This window comes from Pelecanus crispus, chromosome 7 (genome assembly GCF_030463565.1).
Source record: "Pelecanus crispus isolate bPelCri1 chromosome 7, bPelCri1.pri, whole genome shotgun sequence".
Classification (NCBI taxonomy): Eukaryota; Metazoa; Chordata; class Aves; order Pelecaniformes; family Pelecanidae; genus Pelecanus; species Pelecanus crispus.
This window is the reverse complement of record NC_134649.1, coordinates 4,371,352-4,391,086: the sequence shown is the minus strand read 5'-3', so window position 1 is coordinate 4,391,086 and position 19,735 is coordinate 4,371,352. Positions and strand designations below refer to the sequence as shown.

Below are 19,735 nucleotides of genomic sequence, written 5' to 3'. Positions count from 1 at the left end.
TTAGTCCCACATCTACCTTTCAATTAAAGGAATATACCATAAAATATTAAGGAAAACTAAACTCAATTTTCAGTGAAATGATATCGCTGCTGAATAAATCAGGCAAACAGTAAAAGCTAAAGAAGCACGTCCTAGAAATCAGTTAAGCACTTCAGCCAAGAAAAGTGTGGCATGGATTATTGTGATTGTGGGAGCACATCTGAATGTCCACTTAGAGCAAAGCACCGATGCAGAACACACAGTATAAACACCAAAACTGTCCCCAACTAAAATATTTTATTTAGCTCAACCTCTAAGCAGTCAAGTGCTGCATTAACACTGCCCTATAAATCAACACTGCACCATAAATCACTACCAATCTGGCAATGACTTCATACATAGAAACATTAAGTATAATTGACAATACTTTAAGTATCATATATTGTTCACATACTTTCACATTAGTCATTTATTATCAAATTTTGAATACCTAACAATTAATCCTTATATACCATGCACTGACATACATACCATGAATAAGCCTCGGACCCTAAGGTAATGGATTGTTTCACTGAACGCAATTGCAGATTTTTAAGGTGTCAACCAGAACCACGCTTATCCTCAGGTTAAATACACTGACAGGTGCAAAAGGCATGAGCTTGACAGGTCATTAATCTCATGGAAACGTTCCCTAGTGTACTAGTTTAAAAAAAAAAAAAAGTCACTAGAACACTTCTTTGGATTATTGTGGATTCACATTCTTACTGATCTTCTCAACGTGGCTCAGTAGTTTCAACAATGCAGATGGATTGTATGGGAAAAGATTTCTTCTCTGCAACCTAGAAATAGCTTTTTGCAGTTCTTCCAAACATTTTGTTGCTCTGTAAAGCATTATTCTTAGGGGAATGACGTTATCCGAAGACGCCATACAAGTCAAACAGGATGAGGTATTAGATCCCTTTTGTTTCAGAGGCAACACTTCAGACTCGAGTGTATTCTGTTTATCATCTGTGTAGCTGCAACCACTTTCCCTTATCCTCATCTCATTCTCATTATTTAAAGGCACCTGCTTTGTGTTTACCAAGCATTCTTTTCCATCTGATTCTAATTCAGAGTCTTCTGAGCTGTCATAATTAACAAGGCTTTGAAGAGAACCCAGCAGAGATGTACTGTCAGTGCATATCAATGAGGTAGACTGGTTAGACTCTGCAACTTCATTATCACCTTGCTCTGTCCTAAACACCAAGTAATCGTGAGAAGCAGCCAAAGATATCGGAGTCCGTGGTTCTTGTTCACAACAAGCATTTTGCAAACTCTCATCAGTCATACAGCTTTGTTTTTCTTGATGGGGTGGCTCGACAGAAGAAATTGATTGAAAAATGTTGTGTTTGGTATCAAAATGGTTACAGACATCTACAAACTGATGCCAGTCTTTTCTAAGAAGCTTCAAGTACCTTACCAAGTACTCCAGAAAGCAAGTTTCTGATGAAATCAAAAAATCTAGAAGTACTGTGGCATCAAATGCAATTTTTTCTAGAAAAAATAAAAAGACGCAGTGAGGATTATATCCACTTGCATGCGTAAGGAAGTTCCAGGTTTCCTCCTCTTTTTGGCCTAAATTATCAGCAGCATCATGCTGCAACCTGAAAAATAAGTCATGAAATGGATTAAACTCAATGGAAGTTTACATTTTTTTTAAAAAGACGTATGCCCAGAAAATGGTATTCTTGTTCTTTTTTGATTTTGTCAAAAAGTAAAATCCCCAAAAAGAAGTTTTTATATCAGAATGAGAAAGAATGAAGGCAGGTGGGGCTAGGAGGTCGGACAGTTTAGGAAGCCAAAGTACTTAAAGCAGGCTTTCTTAAACAGCACTCCTCCTTAGGAAACATTCTGAAATAATCAAAGTTGCTTACAATACATGAACTGTGATTTTAGTATTTTTGTAAACCTGAACATTGATTAACTTGCAGGATGCTAAGCACATTGGAAGAGAGTGGCCTACTTTTATTTAGGTGTCTAAGAAGAATTGCGCGTATCTAAGATACTACTTGCAACATCTTCATATTTGAAGCTTGAGGGACCCTTTATAAATTAGGATATCATCTTGTATGGTAATTTAAACCATGAAGCAGTGAATGTCCAGGACAAATTAATGAAGAACATGCTTCAGTTGTTGGCAATAACAGTTTTTATCAATGAGCTAGAATTAACATGGGTCCAATCCTTAGAGGGCTACTTTGCCAGAAGTCCCTGAATTCTTGAAATTTAATTATAATATCCCATTCTTGTCAAACTCTCAGTGTTGAAAGAAAACAGTCTTGCCACCTTATCTGTGTCTAGCCACTATTTGAGATTGTGAAGTCAATTATTCTGAATTACAGGATATCATAAAGTATTTAGTAGGAAACTGTTGCTCAACTCCCTCATTTCAATCCAAAACACACTTAATCAAAATATCAGCAAAGTTAACTGCTCTTACACCACACATTATTACATTGTCCGGTGTTTGGGGGATTTTTTTAATTACTAAAAATATTTTTTTTATATACAAGTAATCAATGGAAATGTTATGTGTTTCACAACCACCTCATTAAATTACAATTCTTCATAGTTCTGTCACATAAGATGTACACTAACCTATCAAATTTTAAATAAATGAGTAATAAAGCTTTAGCAGCTTCCCACATATCATCATCTTGCTCTATGAAAATCAAGGAGAGCCATTCACAGTGATGTACAACTTGGTGAGACTCTGGGGAAGACTTCAGATGACTCCTCCAGAATATCAACAGCTGCGACATGGAACTCTGAAAGTCTCCTGAAAAAAAGAAGCAACCATAGATTTTGCTATACATTTTTTGTTAGTAAACAACATACACTTTTTATTTTTTAAATTAACAGTACATAACAGTTCATGAATGCATTTATCATTCCTTAGCTCAACTACTTTAACACAGCCTTAAATTTCATAGATTAGTTCTTGCTTCTTGGTAGCAAAGAAAGCAAGAAATATTTTGCAGAAAACCAAAAGCAGTTATCTAACCTTAAATTAAATGTGAATGGCTACTCTATTAAACTCTAAACATACCAATATTTAGATGCCAATGTTAACAACTATAAGTAACCTGCAGAAAATTAAATTTACTCATTCGGTAGAGGACTCCCCTCCCCGGCCCAAGACAGATAAAACTTAAGGACACAATTTATTCACCTAATAGCATTCTTCATTACCTTGGAGTTCAAGGAAGAACAATCAGAGGTGACCTAGAAAGTTTTGGGTACAACAGGGTGAATCCTCTCACACCAAAGCTTGCAGACTAATGAACAAGATTACACCTCCAAAAATTTGCATATATCAGGAAACCTACAGAAATGTGACTATACCTACACAGCTGGGATTTATACTTCCCTTTAGCTCCCCAATTAGGTAGCTTCATTGGTACATCACAAACTAAAGAAAGGGGAATTGTAATCAGGTCAATGCCACAGATATAATGATCCAACATGAGCACTTTGCTGAGATTTCATCTCAGGTAGTTCTTCCAATATGAAATAACAATACAATTGTAATGTTTTGATAGGATTGAAGCTGAACACCCACCCCCCCCCCTCCGTGTGATTCACTGTAGAAATTACCTGCAATGATCTACAGTCAATGGGAATAAATTGTCATTTCTACAATAAAACAAAGCAGGAAGCTTGTAGTATAGCCATATTCTTTATAAAATAAATTCTTCATGAATGATGTACCTTTTCAAGTACACAGAGGGTTGAGATAAAGGTACTTTCATGAGATGGTCTAAAATCCTCACTGGAAGGATTAATGTAAGCAGCATTTTTCCTGCCAATCTTCACTTTTCCCCTCCCTCTAAACACTGCACTCCTGGATGGGAAAAGCACTTTAAAATGTATGCTATTTTAGTGCAGTAGCTTACTCATAAAAATAACTTTGTATTTATATGACAGACAGACTCTTTTCCTTAAGTCAAGAAGCTTACCTCTTCAATACAAATGACACACTCTGAAAAGATTCTGTATGTCTGAATGTAGGTACCAGTTTTTCATGTAACACAGCATACATTCAACGTTTAGAAAAGAGAAAAAAAAATATAGTGACATATATCTTTACCCCAAAGGTACTCCTTAAGTAAGAACTCTAATGCTGCTGGAAGTACACTGTGGCTTGAAGAGCACAGTTGCATCATTTATATAAACAGTGATTACTGCTTTTGAAAAATTTCCTGCAACATGGGAATCAATTTTACTTACAAAATCATCATTATGTGGTTTTCCTTAACATTTGACTTTAAGATTTGCTTTTCCTCTTAGCAAATAATAGAAACAGCAAATTATCTTTGTTATTAATAGTTACTATTCAGACTGAAATTCTTCTCTATAAAACAAAGCTATCTGGAAATTACTCTCAAAACTGAAATGAATTAAAGTTCCACTGTAATTCATGTTAATAAGAAAAGATAAGATCGACCAGCTTCCCGGAAGGGAAGTTAGCATATTAAAGCATTTTGGTGCTTGTTTTAACCACTTAATTTAACGTCACTAAAATAGAAGCACCATTCCTTTCAACTTGAAATTCCTCTTGATAGTTGGGGTATTTGAATCTAATTAAAGAACTCATTTTTGTGTCATGAATCTGGAAAAGAAAGACGACTTCTTTTCTTTGAGAAAGAATTTTCATATAGGCATCTAAAATAGATTTAACCTACATTTTTTTCTATTCACTTGTTCTTAAGACAATCTCAGTCTCTATACATTTTTCAGAAGGTGGACCCTAAATAAAATATGCTCTACAAATACTTAAAAAATTCTAAGAATGCAACTGGCATCACAAATATAACATCTTCCAAAATCTGGAAAAAGTGTCAGAAACTGTCTTGCAGAAGTCCGTGGCTCTTTTGCACAATCAGATGAATTAAAAATTGATTTTATGCTTGCTACATAACATAGAAATATAAAAAGTAAAATAACATTTACATCTACAACTTGTATTAAAATGTCTCAATATAGTGAAGATGCTCCAAAATTTCATTCTTGTTTAAAAAGAAATATAAATTATTTTTTACTTTTTGCTGCATCATCAATTGGCTGACAAGAAGGAACACCCATCCTCATTTGTATTTGACTAGAAACACTGCTTCAAAACTGCCTTTCCCTTTTTGCCATGAAGCCTGCAATCCAGGGACAGCAAGCTGCTTTGGTCATAGAATTTGCACATCCACGTTCTCACGGCTTAGCCTCTCAGAGGTAAAAAGGCAAGTGGGAAGATGGGATTCCAGGAGCGCCTCTCAAGCAAAAAGCCTCACCCCACCACTTCAATACAGCATAGGAGAAGACTAGTAACTGGCTACCAGCGTGACACAGCAACGTGTCCTCTCCCGTCAGGAACGCAAGTTACACAGCATTCCCTTGCCATTCCACTGCCTGCCTCACGGCATAGCCCTAGTGCAAGAGCCAGATCTGTTCTTCTGCTAATCCAATTAATCTACTCAGTACAACAAACATACTCAAGTAAGCAGAATGAAGAGTATGCCTAACACCTACTAATTCAAAGAACTAGACCTGTAAGTCAGGGTGAGGAACACAACCACTATACTCTGCCAACTCCCATAATTTTCCTCTTACTTTACAGCTTCCTTACTTTTACCTTTTCTACCACTGCTGGTTTTTGCCCTATTACATCATTCGTCCAACAGTAATGCCTAGTACCTTCAACCAAGATAATGATACTTGCAGGTCTACCTCCACATTAGAAAACAGAGAGAGTTACCTGCCATTCCTTTTAGTTCTCCACCCTGAACAGAGCAGATGCTTGGGCTATGGGCTCTCTTCTTTTCCAAGCAGAGAAGAGCCTGGTGTTCCCAAGCTGGCTCAACTATTTCAAATACTAACACATGTTCTTAACAGGAAAAGTTTTCAATCCCAAATGCAGCTGTTCCAAGCCCCCCATACTGCAGGGCTAAGGATAGGATAACATGCAAGGAGACAACTAATTAGGCAGGACACAGTGATAGCATGTTTCCTGGGTGGGTCTTCTCTTTCCTCCCTCCAACCTCCACTAATTCAGCTGAATTCTATTTAAAGTCTTAATGAGCTGTGACTACAAAATCTGAAAGCTTTAAGACTTTTGCTGCTTAACAAATGAAACTAAAAGAGACTATTACCTTTGATTTCAGCTTCTGTAGCAGAGTTCTGAAACTTGAATTCCAGTGCTTTAAGTACAACCAGACTTAAGGCTCTGAGAACAGTTTGGTCAGAACCACCTTGAGTATCATCTCCAGAAGCAGCTTTACTGCCTCCAAAGTAGCTGGCTTTTTCACTGAGCGGGATCCCATTAAGCCAAGTCAAATTCACAACCTGCAGAACAGCATTACTCAGTGCTAGCATATCCTCATATAAAGATGGGGTTTGTAAGAACAGCGATCCACTTTTAGCATCTTCTCTAGACTTGTAAAGGACACACTTTTTAAGGAGTATAATGAACTTCTTCCTGATTAAATAGTGAATTGATGAGCTAATGAGGTTCAGGACATAAGAAACTTTCAAAAACAAGACTCTCTGGCATCCAAGCGGTAGTTCTAATTCAATTCTGGAAGCCAAAAGTGCTTCAAGCAGATCTATAAAACCGATCAAATTGTTTGCAGCTTCAGAATAAGGTGAAGTATAGAGGTGACTGTCAAAATGATGGAACAGAATGGAATTATAAAATCCTTCAAGCACAGCATCAAGAGGACCCAACAACTTCTTCAAAATACCTGCAGCAACAAGAACAATGTTATGGAGTTTGAGTGTCACGCAGTCAGGTAAATCATCAAATAAGCAGAAGACAGGTCATTGTGACTATTCTCAGTTTTTAAGCATGTTTAAACAACTACATTTTTAATAGTACTTCATCACCCTCTATATAAGGAAGAAAATCGGTGTTCTTCAAAAAGGCTGCTCTAGATGAGATTACAAGTAACATTCCCCCCCCTAGTGGGCACCCGTGTAGCGAAAGCATCATGAAATCGCTACAGTACCTGCTTTGGGTAAAACTTTCTCTTTCAGTATGTCCTTGATAATAGCGGTAAGAGTCCACAGACATTCTGCTACGTGCGTATTCACAGGGAATCCTGAAAGAGTCTTCAAACTAAAGGTGAGCCAGGTGACATTTAACGTGTTCTAAGAAAATGAGTTCAAAAAACAATCACGTATGCTTTACAATTGCTATGCAATAATCAGAATGCAATGATTTGAAATTGTACACTAAAAAGATTCAAATGGAGGCATAGACAAAACACAGGTAGGAACAATATATCTGTGCAGTGCCTTTTAAGTATGTAGGCCTGTACTAACAAACATGATGACACATAAGCATGCAATAGAAATTATCTGTATTTTCCAGAAAGGGAAAACCAAACCTCCTCATGTCATGTGACATACCTCAAATCAGATAATACTGTAGACAGACCATATCTGAATTCATAATTTCCAGACCCAGACAAGTTTGCAAGAAACATTTCAAACATATTTCTGAGAGAAATCCATATTCAGAGATGCTGCTATGGAGGCTACAATACATATTCACCAAAATATACAGCAAGTAAGAAAACCTCAAGTATTTGGAATATTCAAACAAGAAAATAAAGAAAAGCATTTTATTAACTTTCAATAGGTTATTGCCTATTTTTATCTACTGCATCACCTAACAGATGTCAAGTAACTGTAAAAATATTGATAGTGTGGATTATGGTTTTTTAAACACCTGTATTACAACGTTAAAGAGAGTATTTCTTGTCATCGAGACACATTTTACCTTAAAATAGTTCCATAAAATTCCAGAGTTTTATATATAAAAGACATTCCACCTCACCTTACAAACTTCTGTTACATATCTGATCTTCTTTCCTTCTATACTCCACGCCCCTCCTAACACACCTGAAATACCCTCTTGGAATATTTATTACGTATCTTTCCTATCCATCACTTACAACCCAAAGCCCCTTAAGACACTCTTTAGGGGAGAACTATCACATAGTATTATCTTGTATAACCTTCACGTCGTTCCTGATACTGGAGCTAAACACACTTCAACCAAACTGCGTGGCATTTTGAGGGGACTAACAGAATCTGTACGCTGAACGTCAGCAGACTGCAGATGTGCCTTTCAGAGAGCTAGAGCAGAGTAGATACGCAGGCAACAGAGGGAGGAAAGGAGCTCTGATGTCGCTCTGCAGGTCTGCTTACAAAAGGAGCCTCTTTAGAAGTACTTTTAGATTTTACAGCGATCATATAGTGAGGGCTTTTGTGCCATATAAACACTATAAAAAATTGGCTCTTGAGTCAACTAGAATAACTTGAAGGCACATATTCACTAAGTCATTTTTTTTAAGCTCTGAAAAGTTAAGCCATACTCACCTCTTCCTTCAGCTGGAAATACACAAGAGATGCGAAACTTTTTGAAGCCATGTGAGATAACAGCTGATCATAACTACCGAGCAGACAAATCTGTAAACATGTAGAAAGAAAAAGTATCTAAGGCATGTTCCTTTTTATTTTTGCCCCCTCCTTTCACAAAAGTCTTTCAAAAGTTTGTAAAAGCTTACCAATTTTGAGTCAATTTTTGCCTCCTTCAGAAGAAGGACAAAGATTTCACAGTACTTCTGTCTCGTATTGAATTCAATTTCCTGGGACTCTGCTTTAGCAACCATCATCTTGATCAAGGTTAACTGAACCAGCATCACTTCTCGTGGACAGAATGAGGAGTTCATGTTTGCAAAGCTATTTGATATATCATCTGTTGTAGGGACAACCACATCTGACATATCAGTGTCCTGATGGCTCCTAATGCCACCATTAGTAGATGGCAGATGCATCCAATTACATGATTCATCTCTTTCTGGTGACTGCTCAACACACAGATCAAGTAAAGAGACATAATGATGGCTTTCCTTTGCTAGTGGGATGCCTACCAGTACGTCCTTATACATCTGCTGCAGAAGAGCGATCTTCATTTTGAGAACATTCAATGTTCCAGAAAATGCCGTATGTCTTCACTGATTATTCACGGTCGCTGCAAATCAGCTTCGAAGTTATTTTTATCCAGTAAGAGAAACAGAAGCACTATTAGGCTCTTCTAAGTTACCTAGAAATAAGTATTTTGCTATTACTGAACTTAACAGATAACTAGAAAGATACAAAAGAACAACATGCGTTTTTAGAGTTAATACTACCATTACTCAACTTATTTTGAAAATACAAATTCACTGTTTAAAAACAGCAATAGTGACAGTTGCACAAAACTGTCCCAGTGAGACATTAAGACGATACAAGAATTTACCGTGCTGTGAAGAAGTTTACAGTTCCAATGTTACAGTACTGACACCAACATTAATTTGCTGGAACTAACAAAACCAAAGATGACTATTACTTGGGACTGTTTCTGAAAGATAGGAGAACTCAGATCAAATCTTTCTCTATGTTGCTAAAACTACTAAAACCTCATTTCTTTTGTGACAGATTCCTCCAAAAACAGGCACAAAGTTTCAACTGCAAATTTTCATCTGAACTGGCAATGTTTGTTGCTCCACTAAGGCTGGATGTGGCAACACCTCTCAAAAAAAATTGAAACCAAAGAACGAGTCTTTGCTGCTGCACGTAGGCTTAAGGTGAGTAATGTGAATATACAGGAAGGGAGAACTGGGCTCTTAATTTAATAAGGAGGACCAAAGAATTCCTTTATGTCTACATGTGCAGAACTCTTATTCTGAGCACCTACATCTTGAAACCCAAAACAGGTTTTCAGATAATGCAAAGGACCAGCAGTGCCACAGGGCTGGTCTCCAGGTCCCAGTAACTGAGATGTTTAAAATTAAGAAGTACTTAAAACCCAAAGCGTAAAACTTAGTAAGAGCCAATAAAAATACTTAACCATATTCAGGAAAGGTATAAAAAACCATCTTTATCACCATGTCAATGGAACGTATCTTTCAATCACAACACTAGAACATTCCCTATAGCTTAAAAAGAAGAGCTGTTAAGTATTCAAATCTCTCTTTAAAGTGTGAGCACCTAAGCACCCACAATTTTCTAACCATTATGTAAATGGCTAGACAGGTATCATATCTCCCCAGAAAACAAAAAGGATATACTTAAGAACATCAGGACTTCTTTTTCACCTATATTGAGTGATGCTAGTCTGAAATATTAATCTTTTTAGGGCAGTTTTAACATGTGCTTGAATGAGGACTCCTTTAATAAAAAAACCCAAACAAACTCATTACCTTTATCTACTGTGAATTTAGGAGTGGGACTTACGTTGTTTACAGGAATTTTCTTTTTACATGCTTTCGGATCCCCATCTTTAAGTCTGGCATAATCAAGCAGGTAGACTTCCAGGTAGACTCCTGAAGCCATCTGTCTGCAGTTGGCTTTTATTTAAATATTACTTTAAATGTTACATTTCCCCTTTCTTATCAATGGAAGAAAATGGCTCAGTCTTCCAACTGGTAAGAAATTCTAAAGATCTTGCCATCCATGTGTCGATTACACCTGCATTTATCATCACACCAAACACTTTAAATTATTATTGCTTTTTAGCAGAATATTAGAAAGCAATGAAGCTATAAAATTCAGTATATGAGGCATTTTTGTTTTAGTTTATAATCTTCACAAGTTTTTAAAACACTATCAAACATTGAGAATTACACCTTCATTTTTAGAATTTGATTAACTACAACTGAAGTACGCATTGACAAAATGGCTTCCCAAAAGTACAAAGGATTAGGGGTACACCACGATATGCTACCCAGGCTCCTCATTTCTTCCACCATCAGGCAGTATTTCCTTCAGAAAGAGAATCTAAAATTAGAGAATAAGAAGTTGCCTGCAGGGAGTGATCTACAATTCACTCTGGTGTGGTATTTTTAAAGACATGTTCAGCAATGGCTGACCTGACAACTCCAAAATTAACGTTACAGTATGTTCCTCACCTAACCCTCATCTGATAGAGCTAAGAACCCTCCCCTCACCCTTTCCCATATTCCACGTTTTAGATGTTAAGAATAAATCTGATACTTCAGACAATAAATTCCTTCTTCGTTTGCAGAATCTATTTGGAATTCTACTTGAGGTGGAAATTTATGACCTGAAACCTCATGAAACTTCCTCAGAAATCACTCTGAATATTTTATATAGCTATTGTTCCTATCTTTGAGTTTTATTTCTCCCTAAATGAATACCTAATAAAATAAAATTATCTCAACACATTTACTTCTGTGTTCAAGATCAACTTGAATTATCACCCTACGTGGTAAATGAACGGATCTCTCATGCACAAATTCATACAATACAGCAAGGTTGTTAAGGCAGAAGAGATTTAGAACTCCTCTAGGACACACACTATGAGATTTTACCTTCACCACATGGTATTGGTTGTGCTTTCCCTGATCCTATGATAATACATTTATATTATACCATTAATTTGCAGAATACTTTACAAAAACATCTACAAGATATGTCTCACTCACACATGACAACAGTTCATGAATAGAAGTCATTAAAGGAAATGAAACGTGAGGGGGCTTATTTTGAAGAAATTTACTTCAAAGAGGTGGAAAATGTCAGACAATGACTGAATTTGTTTCAGACAAGGTAAGAGAGCACAGTGAAAAGCTCAAAGCTGAAGAGTAAAGAAAAGCAATCATATTCATACACAAGAAATGACAAACTCCAACCCTTACTTGTATTATTTATTTGCATTATTCATGACAGCATCTGAAAACCAATTAAGGTAATGCCTCACAGTGCCAGACTCCTGCATAAACCAACAGGAAACAGTTCTAAACCCCTTAATATATTGACTGATCAGGCAAGAGACAGAAAGGAAAACTATACAGAAAAAAAACCCAAATAAATATTTTGTTATACGACTACGTTAGTTAGGCTTTAAAATCAAAACCAAAGTCACGTGGGGCTGTGAAGAGAATAAGACACTAAACTTGATGGAAAAGGAAACAAAGAACTGGAGATGAAAACTCAGATGGCAGCTGGAGCCTTAAGGTTTAAGGACCATCATAAACCAAGCAAGTGGTTGCAAATGCCTCCAGAATATCCTAAAACAGTATAAATAAAGTGTATTTCCACAAGGTGCGGTAGTTAACTTACCACAAAACTGCAGAAAGCATTGATTTGCCTGGACTAACAATGTTGGTATCACATTTTACTTTTTTCTCCTAACACAAATGGCTTACAATGACACACAATTACTCAGAAATGTTAGTGAAGAGGTGTGATTAGAGAAAGCTATTGTCAAGTCCCTGTATTAGTCTTTCCCTATTATATATAGTCTTAAATGTTAATTGCATGAGTAGCAACTGGGAGAAAACAAGCTATCCAAAAAACCCTATTTTCATTAAAAAATTAAATCAGGTAAAGCAAAATGAAACCACAGTCCACGACTTTTGGCTATGAGTCTGAAGGCTCTGGATCTCCTTACAATGCAATGGTTGAATCATTTAAGAAATAAAATATACTTGGGACTACTTGTACCTGCAATGACTTCGTAGGCTCACCTCTCAATAAAGAACATGCTTCCGCTCAGCGCTGAAATACTGTCAACGCCTCTAAAATAACCTCATTTCCTTCCAGAGGTTGCAAATAACCTCTGCTGGGAGGACTGCAACCCCTGACTTATAACTTTGACACCTAAGCACGCCAGATGCTTTATCTGCTCTTCTGCCAGCATCTTTAGCCACTAGAGACAGGACTAGACGGGCCCGATCCGCCCTCACTGGCCCCTTACTGTACCCCTGACACCGGCGTTTCGGAAACGCCAGCACTGGGTTACTGGTAGGAGGAAGGCCCCGCTAAACACGACTCCAGACTGACAGGGAACGGCGGTGAGGGCACGGCCTGTGCAATCTCCGCCCTGCAGGCCCCCTCCCCTCCTCCAGAAAGCCCCGCCGGCGCCCACAACCCCCTCCCGCCGGCCTGAGGGCCGGCCGAGGCCGCCTCCGCTCCCCTCCTGCCCCTCAGCCGCGGCGGCTCCGCGCTCCTTCACCCACCCGGGCCAGTCCCGGGCCCCCTCAGGCCGGTGATACCCCGCAGCTCCCCTCAGCCCGGCTCCCCTCAGCCCGGTGACCCCCCCAGCCCGGCTCCCCTCAGCCCGGTGACCCCCCCCGCCTCCCCTCAGCCCGCCCGCCGCCGCCGCCTCGCGCCCCCCGCCGCCTCGACCCCGCCCCTTCCCCCCGAGGCGCGCGCCTGCCCCCTCCAGGCCCCGCCCCTCGCTCCCTCCCCGCCCCCCCCCCGGAAGCCCCGCTTAGTCACCCCGAGCCGCGCGCACACGGGCCCCGCCGCTCCCCGTCCCGCCGCTAGGCAACCGCTGCTCGGCAACCGCCGCCACTCACCCGCCCCCGGCAGACGGGGCGCCGCAAGGCCCAACTCTCCTCTGCCAAAACGCCGGAACGGCCGCGGCCGCAGCCGCCCCCTTTCCCCTCCCCTCCCCTGTCGCAAAGCCCTCCCCCTCCCCCCCGCGCCTTTACGGCAAGGGGGGACGCGCCATGGGCGGAGCCGCCGTCAGCCCGGCGCCCAATCAGGCCTGGCGGCGGCGCGCGGTTGGGGGCGGGCCCAGCGCGGCGGCAGCGGATTGGCGGCGGCGGAGGTCAGTCCCTGCCCGCTGACCCCGGAGCGAGCCGAGGGGGGCGGCTCGGTGCAAAGTGTCCCCGCTCGGCGCGGCCCCCTCCCGCGGCCGGCCCCGCCGCTCCCCCCGCCCCGCCGCCGCCAGCGCGGGGGGCGGCTCCGCACCGGCCCGCGCCGGCCCCCCCCGGCGGCAGACAGGTAACGGCCGCGGCCGGCGGAGCCCCCTCTGCCCCCAGCTCCCTCACGGGGGAAAGGGGGGGGGGCGCGACCCCATGGCCCGCCGCGGGGCCTCCCCTCGCTGCCGCCGGGCAGCCCCTCCGGCGGGGCTCGCCGCCGGCCTGCTCCGCTCCGCTGCCCCTCGGCGGGCTCTGAGGGGGCTCCCCCCCCGCCGTCCCCCCCCGCTCGGGAGGGGGTGCTCGGTTCCCCCGCCGTCCCTGCCCACCCCGGCGGCGGGGGGCAGGCGGGCAGGCTCCGGGCCACCCCGCCCCGGCGCCTGGCCCGCCGCCGAGCTCCCGGGGCTGCCGGCGGGGTGGGGGGGGGGGGGCTCCGCGGGCGGAGGGGAACCTCGGGCCCCTCCGGAGCGCGTCCGCAGCCCCCGGCGGCGCCCAGCCTTGCCTTCCCCGCCGCCGGGCCTTGAAACGGCGCCGGGGCTTGGTCGGCTTTTTGTGTGTGTGTGCGCGCTTGACGGTTCCTGAAGCGTGAACTCCTGCAAGGGAGTGATTTTCATTTCCCAGCAGCTCTGCTTTCTGGGTTACTTCCTGTCCCATTCTTTAGTACTTATGTTTTACTTCAATTCCCCGGAGGAGCTGGCTTGACAGGGTAGCGGTCCTGCCGCTATTGCCCCTCCAACTCTTCCGCATCCCGAGAGAGTGCCCTTCTTTTCGAGTTGAGCTCCCGATTTCGGTAAATAACCCTTTCCTTCCTAATCTGCGAAGGCTTTTCCTATTTTGACCTGCTATTGCTTTGCCATTAACCATTTTTGTTCTCCATTTTTCTCTTTTATATCATTGCGTGGCTCAGTTCTACTTTTATTTTTTAGGTTTAAGCTGCCTTGAAGGAGAATTAAAAATTGTGACTCCAAAGAACAAAATAAGACAGAAGAGAGAAAACAACACTCCAAAAAAAACCCCAGAAAGGTGATAATTCATGTAGACTCTCAAAATCGTCCTAGACACATGGTTTGGCTGGGATTGGGGCCTCTTGTTGTGTTTTTGATGGATTTGAATGGGTTGCATTAGATTTCTTTGTTCTCTTAAAACCTACTTGCTGTTGAGCTTTAAAAGTTTGAAAGCTCTGAAGCCCGTTTGAAGTACAGTTCCTCGTTCTTCCTGTAGTGCTTTGTCATTTTCTAAATTTAATCTGCAAACCTTATTTTGATTATGAATTGCTACTTAATTGTTTTTTGTGTCTCCTCATTTCAGGAATGTCACTTAAAATTACTTCCCTCTCGGTAGTTAAAAGGGTCTTTTCTTAAAGCCTTTTCACCGATATATGGGTGCAACACTGGATTTCTTTCCACTCTGATTCTAAAACCTTTATTGGAGTAGGTTGTGGTAATTGCATTATGTTGGTTTAGCTGTACCTAACTTTTGCGTGGGTCAGGTTTTTTTGTATTGTAATGGAGCTGCAAAAATTGAAATTCATTTAATTGGATGGTGTTTGTTTACAAGTACTTAGTTTTTGGGTTGAGATCACAGAAGAAGATAATGCTGTTAGGTGCTTAAGGGAAAAAATGAAAGGAGTCATCAAAAACTGAATCCTGCTGGTAGGAGGAAGGTTGGGTTTCAGGGGGAGAGCAGTTCGTAGGGAGAACTGCTTGTTTTACATGGCAAGATGAAGAGATGGGTTCTAGAAGGAGAGAGAGTGGGGGGGTGAATTATGTCAGTCAGCCTTTTTCTGCATCCTGCTGTTAGCACGCTCCAAATAATGGAGTTTCTGCGTGTTCTTTTAATGCAGAGTCTGTCTTGAATCCATTCTAATGTGTTTCAAATGTAGATGAGTTTGTGTTACTTTGGCAAATATATCCTCTATGTAGGTCCCTCCGGTCTTTGTCGTGTTTTCAGAGATGTCATTGACTGTAGCAGAATGTTTTTCATTGTCAGCAATAAATTATTATTTTAGCATTAGTTGCAGTGGAAAGAGCAGTACCTGTTGCCAACAGTCTTGTTCAAGGGTGGATTGTTTTCCTAATATAGGTGTCCAGCATATGATAAAAAGTAGCTGCTACATGTTGAAGATTAACTAGAAAATCCACCCGTAATGCAAGTGCAACAAATTGTGAGATGCATTTTGTAAGTACAGGGAGGAAATATTCCGCGTTATTTTGATAGCATGCTGCAAAACCACAAGTAACAGTGGAACATGTGGACATGCCCGGTGCGATTGCAGGAGGGGTTTTTATGCTAATAGGCAAGACAGATGTGCGTTAGTACAAACTTACCCGTGCAGTTATGGCACACCTGTTTCATCTGAAGTTGGTTTGTTATAACACCCTCTTTACAACCCATGCGGCGCATCTAATGTCGGGGCTTGCATTAATGTAGCTACTCCAACAGGACACCTCTTGGTGCTGATAAGTAGTAAGACCTTTGGGATTTATTCACGGAAGGAAATGCAAGTTTTCATTTGATTTGTGAAGCTCCTTCCTAATGTGAAATGCCTGTGCAGCAAAGTTCGATTCAGATGCAGAGACTGGAATTGAGTTCACAGGAATCAGGGAATTAGCTTTTGGCAGAAATTTGCACATGGTCAAAACAAGGAACAGAGATAAATGATGTGCTGAAGCCCTGCTCTTGATCTCTGGAAGAAATGCAGCATATTGCAAATATAGCTAGCCCCTTAGATAAAGTTGCACATCCATTCTGGGTTGTTTTTTTTTTTTTTTATCTTCAGGCTGTATACTCATTTTGGTTTTGTTTTGCCTTCTTGTGAATTTTAGACTCTTGAAGGAAATGTGCTGACTGAGAGGCTGTTTTCCGTTGTTCCAGCATTTGCTTGCAGAATGATACTATTGCAGTGAAAAACTTAACTTTATCCACTGAAGTCATAGAGTGAATTTTGTCCACTTGGATTCTTTTAGGCTATATTAAAAAGAAATACCAAACAAATACAAGTCTTCCAGAGACTGTTGAATGAAATAAACTCTAAGTGGCACTCATTGTGTTCATCAGCTGTGCTGTGAGTATTAGGGCTGAAGTGACTGCTTTAGTGGGGTTCGAACTAGCCATTGTTTTCTGCTTCTGTCATTCTATGAAATATTGGTGTTTGGATTCTTTAATGATAGCGAGTCATGTTAAAATACATAAATCCTATACATTAACACTTGCTACAAATTATTACTTACTTTTAAGGCTAAGCTTTCATATGACTTCTACTGTTTAAAACTTAGTAACAGCACCACTAAGTTAGAAGAGAGATTGTATTTTATGCTTGGTACAAGAGGATCTCCAAGCATGCTGTCAGCCAACATCTTGAGGAAGGAGAGCTCTGGCTGCGTGAACCCGACACAGCATTCTCTACTGAAAAAGATCTGTAAGGCCTTGCTTTAGCACTAGCATTGAGGTTCTTGATTTGGAAGGATTTACGGTAGTTTCTTCACTGGGCCCCGCTTACGGTTAAGGTTGCCTGTGTATGGATGGAAATTTTGGGGATGGCTAATAGCTGGGGCGTTACCAGGGCTTTCTGAAGGTGAGGTCTCTTCTTTTGTTCTGCAGTTTGCAGACCTGAAGTTACTTAAGCTGGGCGATTTCACTAATTCTCCATCAGGCCCAAAAGTCACACAACCTCCCTGAAATGGATAACAGTTGGTAAAATGATACCTCTGTACTTCAGTTTCAGCCACCTGCAGAACGTTAACAACACAACAGCTGCTTATTAGTATATAACAACACCAGTCAGCATCATACAGTGCTATAAACACCTGAAGTTGATGGAGGACTTCTAGATTAACTCTTCAGTTATTTTGAATTTAGTATATCCAAGCTACAAGAAGGCATTACAGAAGCTCTGACAAAAATGTGTGACTTTTAATGACCGCTTATGAAGAGTGAAGGCTTCTTTCCTTTGAAGCAGCAGTTCCTCTGCAATATTTTGGATTCATGCACTGTTAACTCATTGCTTTCAGACCCAGCAATTCATATGTGTTGCCTGGTGATTTTCATCTCAGCCGCTTGGATACCTCGCTTGATGTCTGTCTGGGATGTAGCATCGGACATCTAGCAGAAAATATATTCAGGATTATAAGGCTCTGTGAAATTTTAATATTTCACATGTTATTGGCAAACTTTATGATTGTGATATGAGAACACAAATAGTAACATGATTGTTTTCCTTACTCTCTTGCCTGAAGAGCTCCTGAAATAGGAAGCTGAGCGACATATGAAGATGATAGTTGCATTAAATTTCTTTGTCAAACACATATTGACCATTTTTAAAATGCCATTTGAGTGAGAACACATTTAGCTCGTTCAAGTTTTGAAATGGGTGGGAGAAGTGGGTTGTGAGAATAAGGAATGCTAATGTGACTATCCTTATTCCACAGGGCTTGCTTTTTTTTTGTTGTTGTTTATTTGATTTAAATGTCTTGGAATACTTCAACCGTAGACAACTAGGATCTACACTGATTAGGTCTATGCTAGATATTAAAGGTCATGGGTAATGGTACACTTTCCTTGTTGTATAGAGTTAGGCTGACAGTAAATTATGGTCCTTATTCTGCTCTTGGATGTGTAATCTTAGGGCTTAGGAATCAGCTCTATCTGTTAGGCCATCTGAATGAGCAAAATACTGTATTATAAGGTCTCGCTTTTAGTACCAACCTTGAACTTTCTTTAAAGTAAGTATATACACATGTCGGAATTAATTTTCCACATGATGTTTGCAGTGACTTTAATGAAGTGACACACTGATGTAGAAAAGTCTTAAGATCTCTTTGACAACATGAGATATTATCAATAGATAATGAAGGTGTTTGTCATTTTTTTTTCAGTGTGCTACTTCTACTACAATTATTAGTATTTTAAGCAAACTTTAAGTCATTGAGTAAGTGAGCTTTACTTTCACTAAATATGACTTCTTTTTATTAAAGTTGCAGATCTTACTCCTGCCATATGCAGCTAATTTTCCTTTGGGGGGAAAAAAGCTTGTTACTTTTTTAGTGGAGCAATCTGTTACCTTGTCTGTAGTCTGTGAAGTCAGTGCAATTCTAATTTGCATCAGCTAATAAAAAATGTGTGGGTTTTAAAGTGAAAATCATGCAAAAATTAAAAAAAAAAAAAAAAAGGTGAACTAACCACTGATCATCTACGCAAAAAAACAAGGCTAGAAATGTGATCAAATTAGGTCATGGCAGTGCAATTTTGTGCAGGGCTGTGAGCATATCTGCAGACCTTGTATGTTTTATCTTGGGAAGCAAAGCTCTTGGAAAATGTGCATAAGAGGGATGAAGAGAGCTTTTTTTTCATCCTCCTCTTCTGAACTATCATCGGGAAAGCAAGATTTTATGTTGCATTAAGTGACAGAAATTTTAACTTAAGCTAAAAGCTGTACAGTTCATATAATTGTTCTGGTGCAACTCATTTGCAGAAGAAATAAGTCACAGTTGGTTTTGTGTGGTCTGCTATATGATTAAGTAATTAATGCTTTTATTATTTATTATATTATTGCAGTGCTTACACATGATAAGGGGTCCCGTCACGAGAAGCTTGCAGCCAAAGTGAACGAAAGGTCTGATAAAGGTGTACAAAGAATTAGTGAAATAACATTGATGAGTACCGGCTCAGTAGTGCTGTGAGAAAAGGGCAACTGTTGGGACTGATCCTGTTACCTGTAGATGGCAAGGAAGGAGGATAAGGAGGGCTAGTCTGAAGGTGGAAACTGGATAGGGATGGTAAGTGGCGTTCAGTAAGCTTCGATACTGAAAGGATCGTTTTTAGATATGAAGAAAAGGGTGAAGATTTTTGAGGTGGTGGTATTCCTTGTGTTGTGAAGGTATCTTCACCTGCTTGTGAAACGCAGCGTGTGGTAGCTTGAGCCGTCGTGTGAGGGGGAGATGACGCTCTGGTGGCGCAGAAGTCCGGCTGAAGGACAGAGAAGTCAATCCTCTATGTTGTCAGGTTTTATTCTT

At 40.8% G+C, this 19,735-nt stretch overlaps 1 protein-coding gene across 1 annotated transcript; it reads right to left on the bottom strand.

The window, feature by feature from the left end:
- Positions 1-279: 279 nt before the first annotated feature.
- On the bottom strand, positions 280-9,083 carry LINS1 (lines homolog 1). The gene is made up of 7 exons (XM_075713750.1): positions 8,580-9,083; positions 8,392-8,481; positions 7,014-7,155; positions 6,159-6,749; positions 5,217-5,219; positions 2,617-2,794; positions 280-1,622 (listed from the first exon to the last, which is right to left on the bottom strand). Exons 1-7 carry the CDS (start codon positions 8,985-8,987, stop codon positions 722-724), a joined length of 2,313 nt encoding a protein of 770 aa, XP_075569865.1. The 5' UTR covers positions 8,988-9,083; the 3' UTR covers positions 280-721.
- Between the last annotated feature and the right edge of the window lie 10,652 nt (positions 9,084-19,735).

Coding starts and splice junctions, on each gene's coding strand:
- LINS1 (XM_075713750.1), bottom strand. CDS start 8,987: ATGAAGATCGCTCTTCTGCAGCAGATGTATAAGGACGTACTGGTAGGC. Junction 8,482..8,579: donor CAAAAATTGACTCAAAATTG/GTAAGCTTTTAC, acceptor ACATGTTTACAG/ATTTGTCTGCTCGGTAGTTA. Junction 7,156..8,391: donor ATTTCCAGCTGAAGGAAGAG/GTGAGTATGGCT, acceptor TCATTTTCTTAG/AACACGTTAAATGTCACCTG.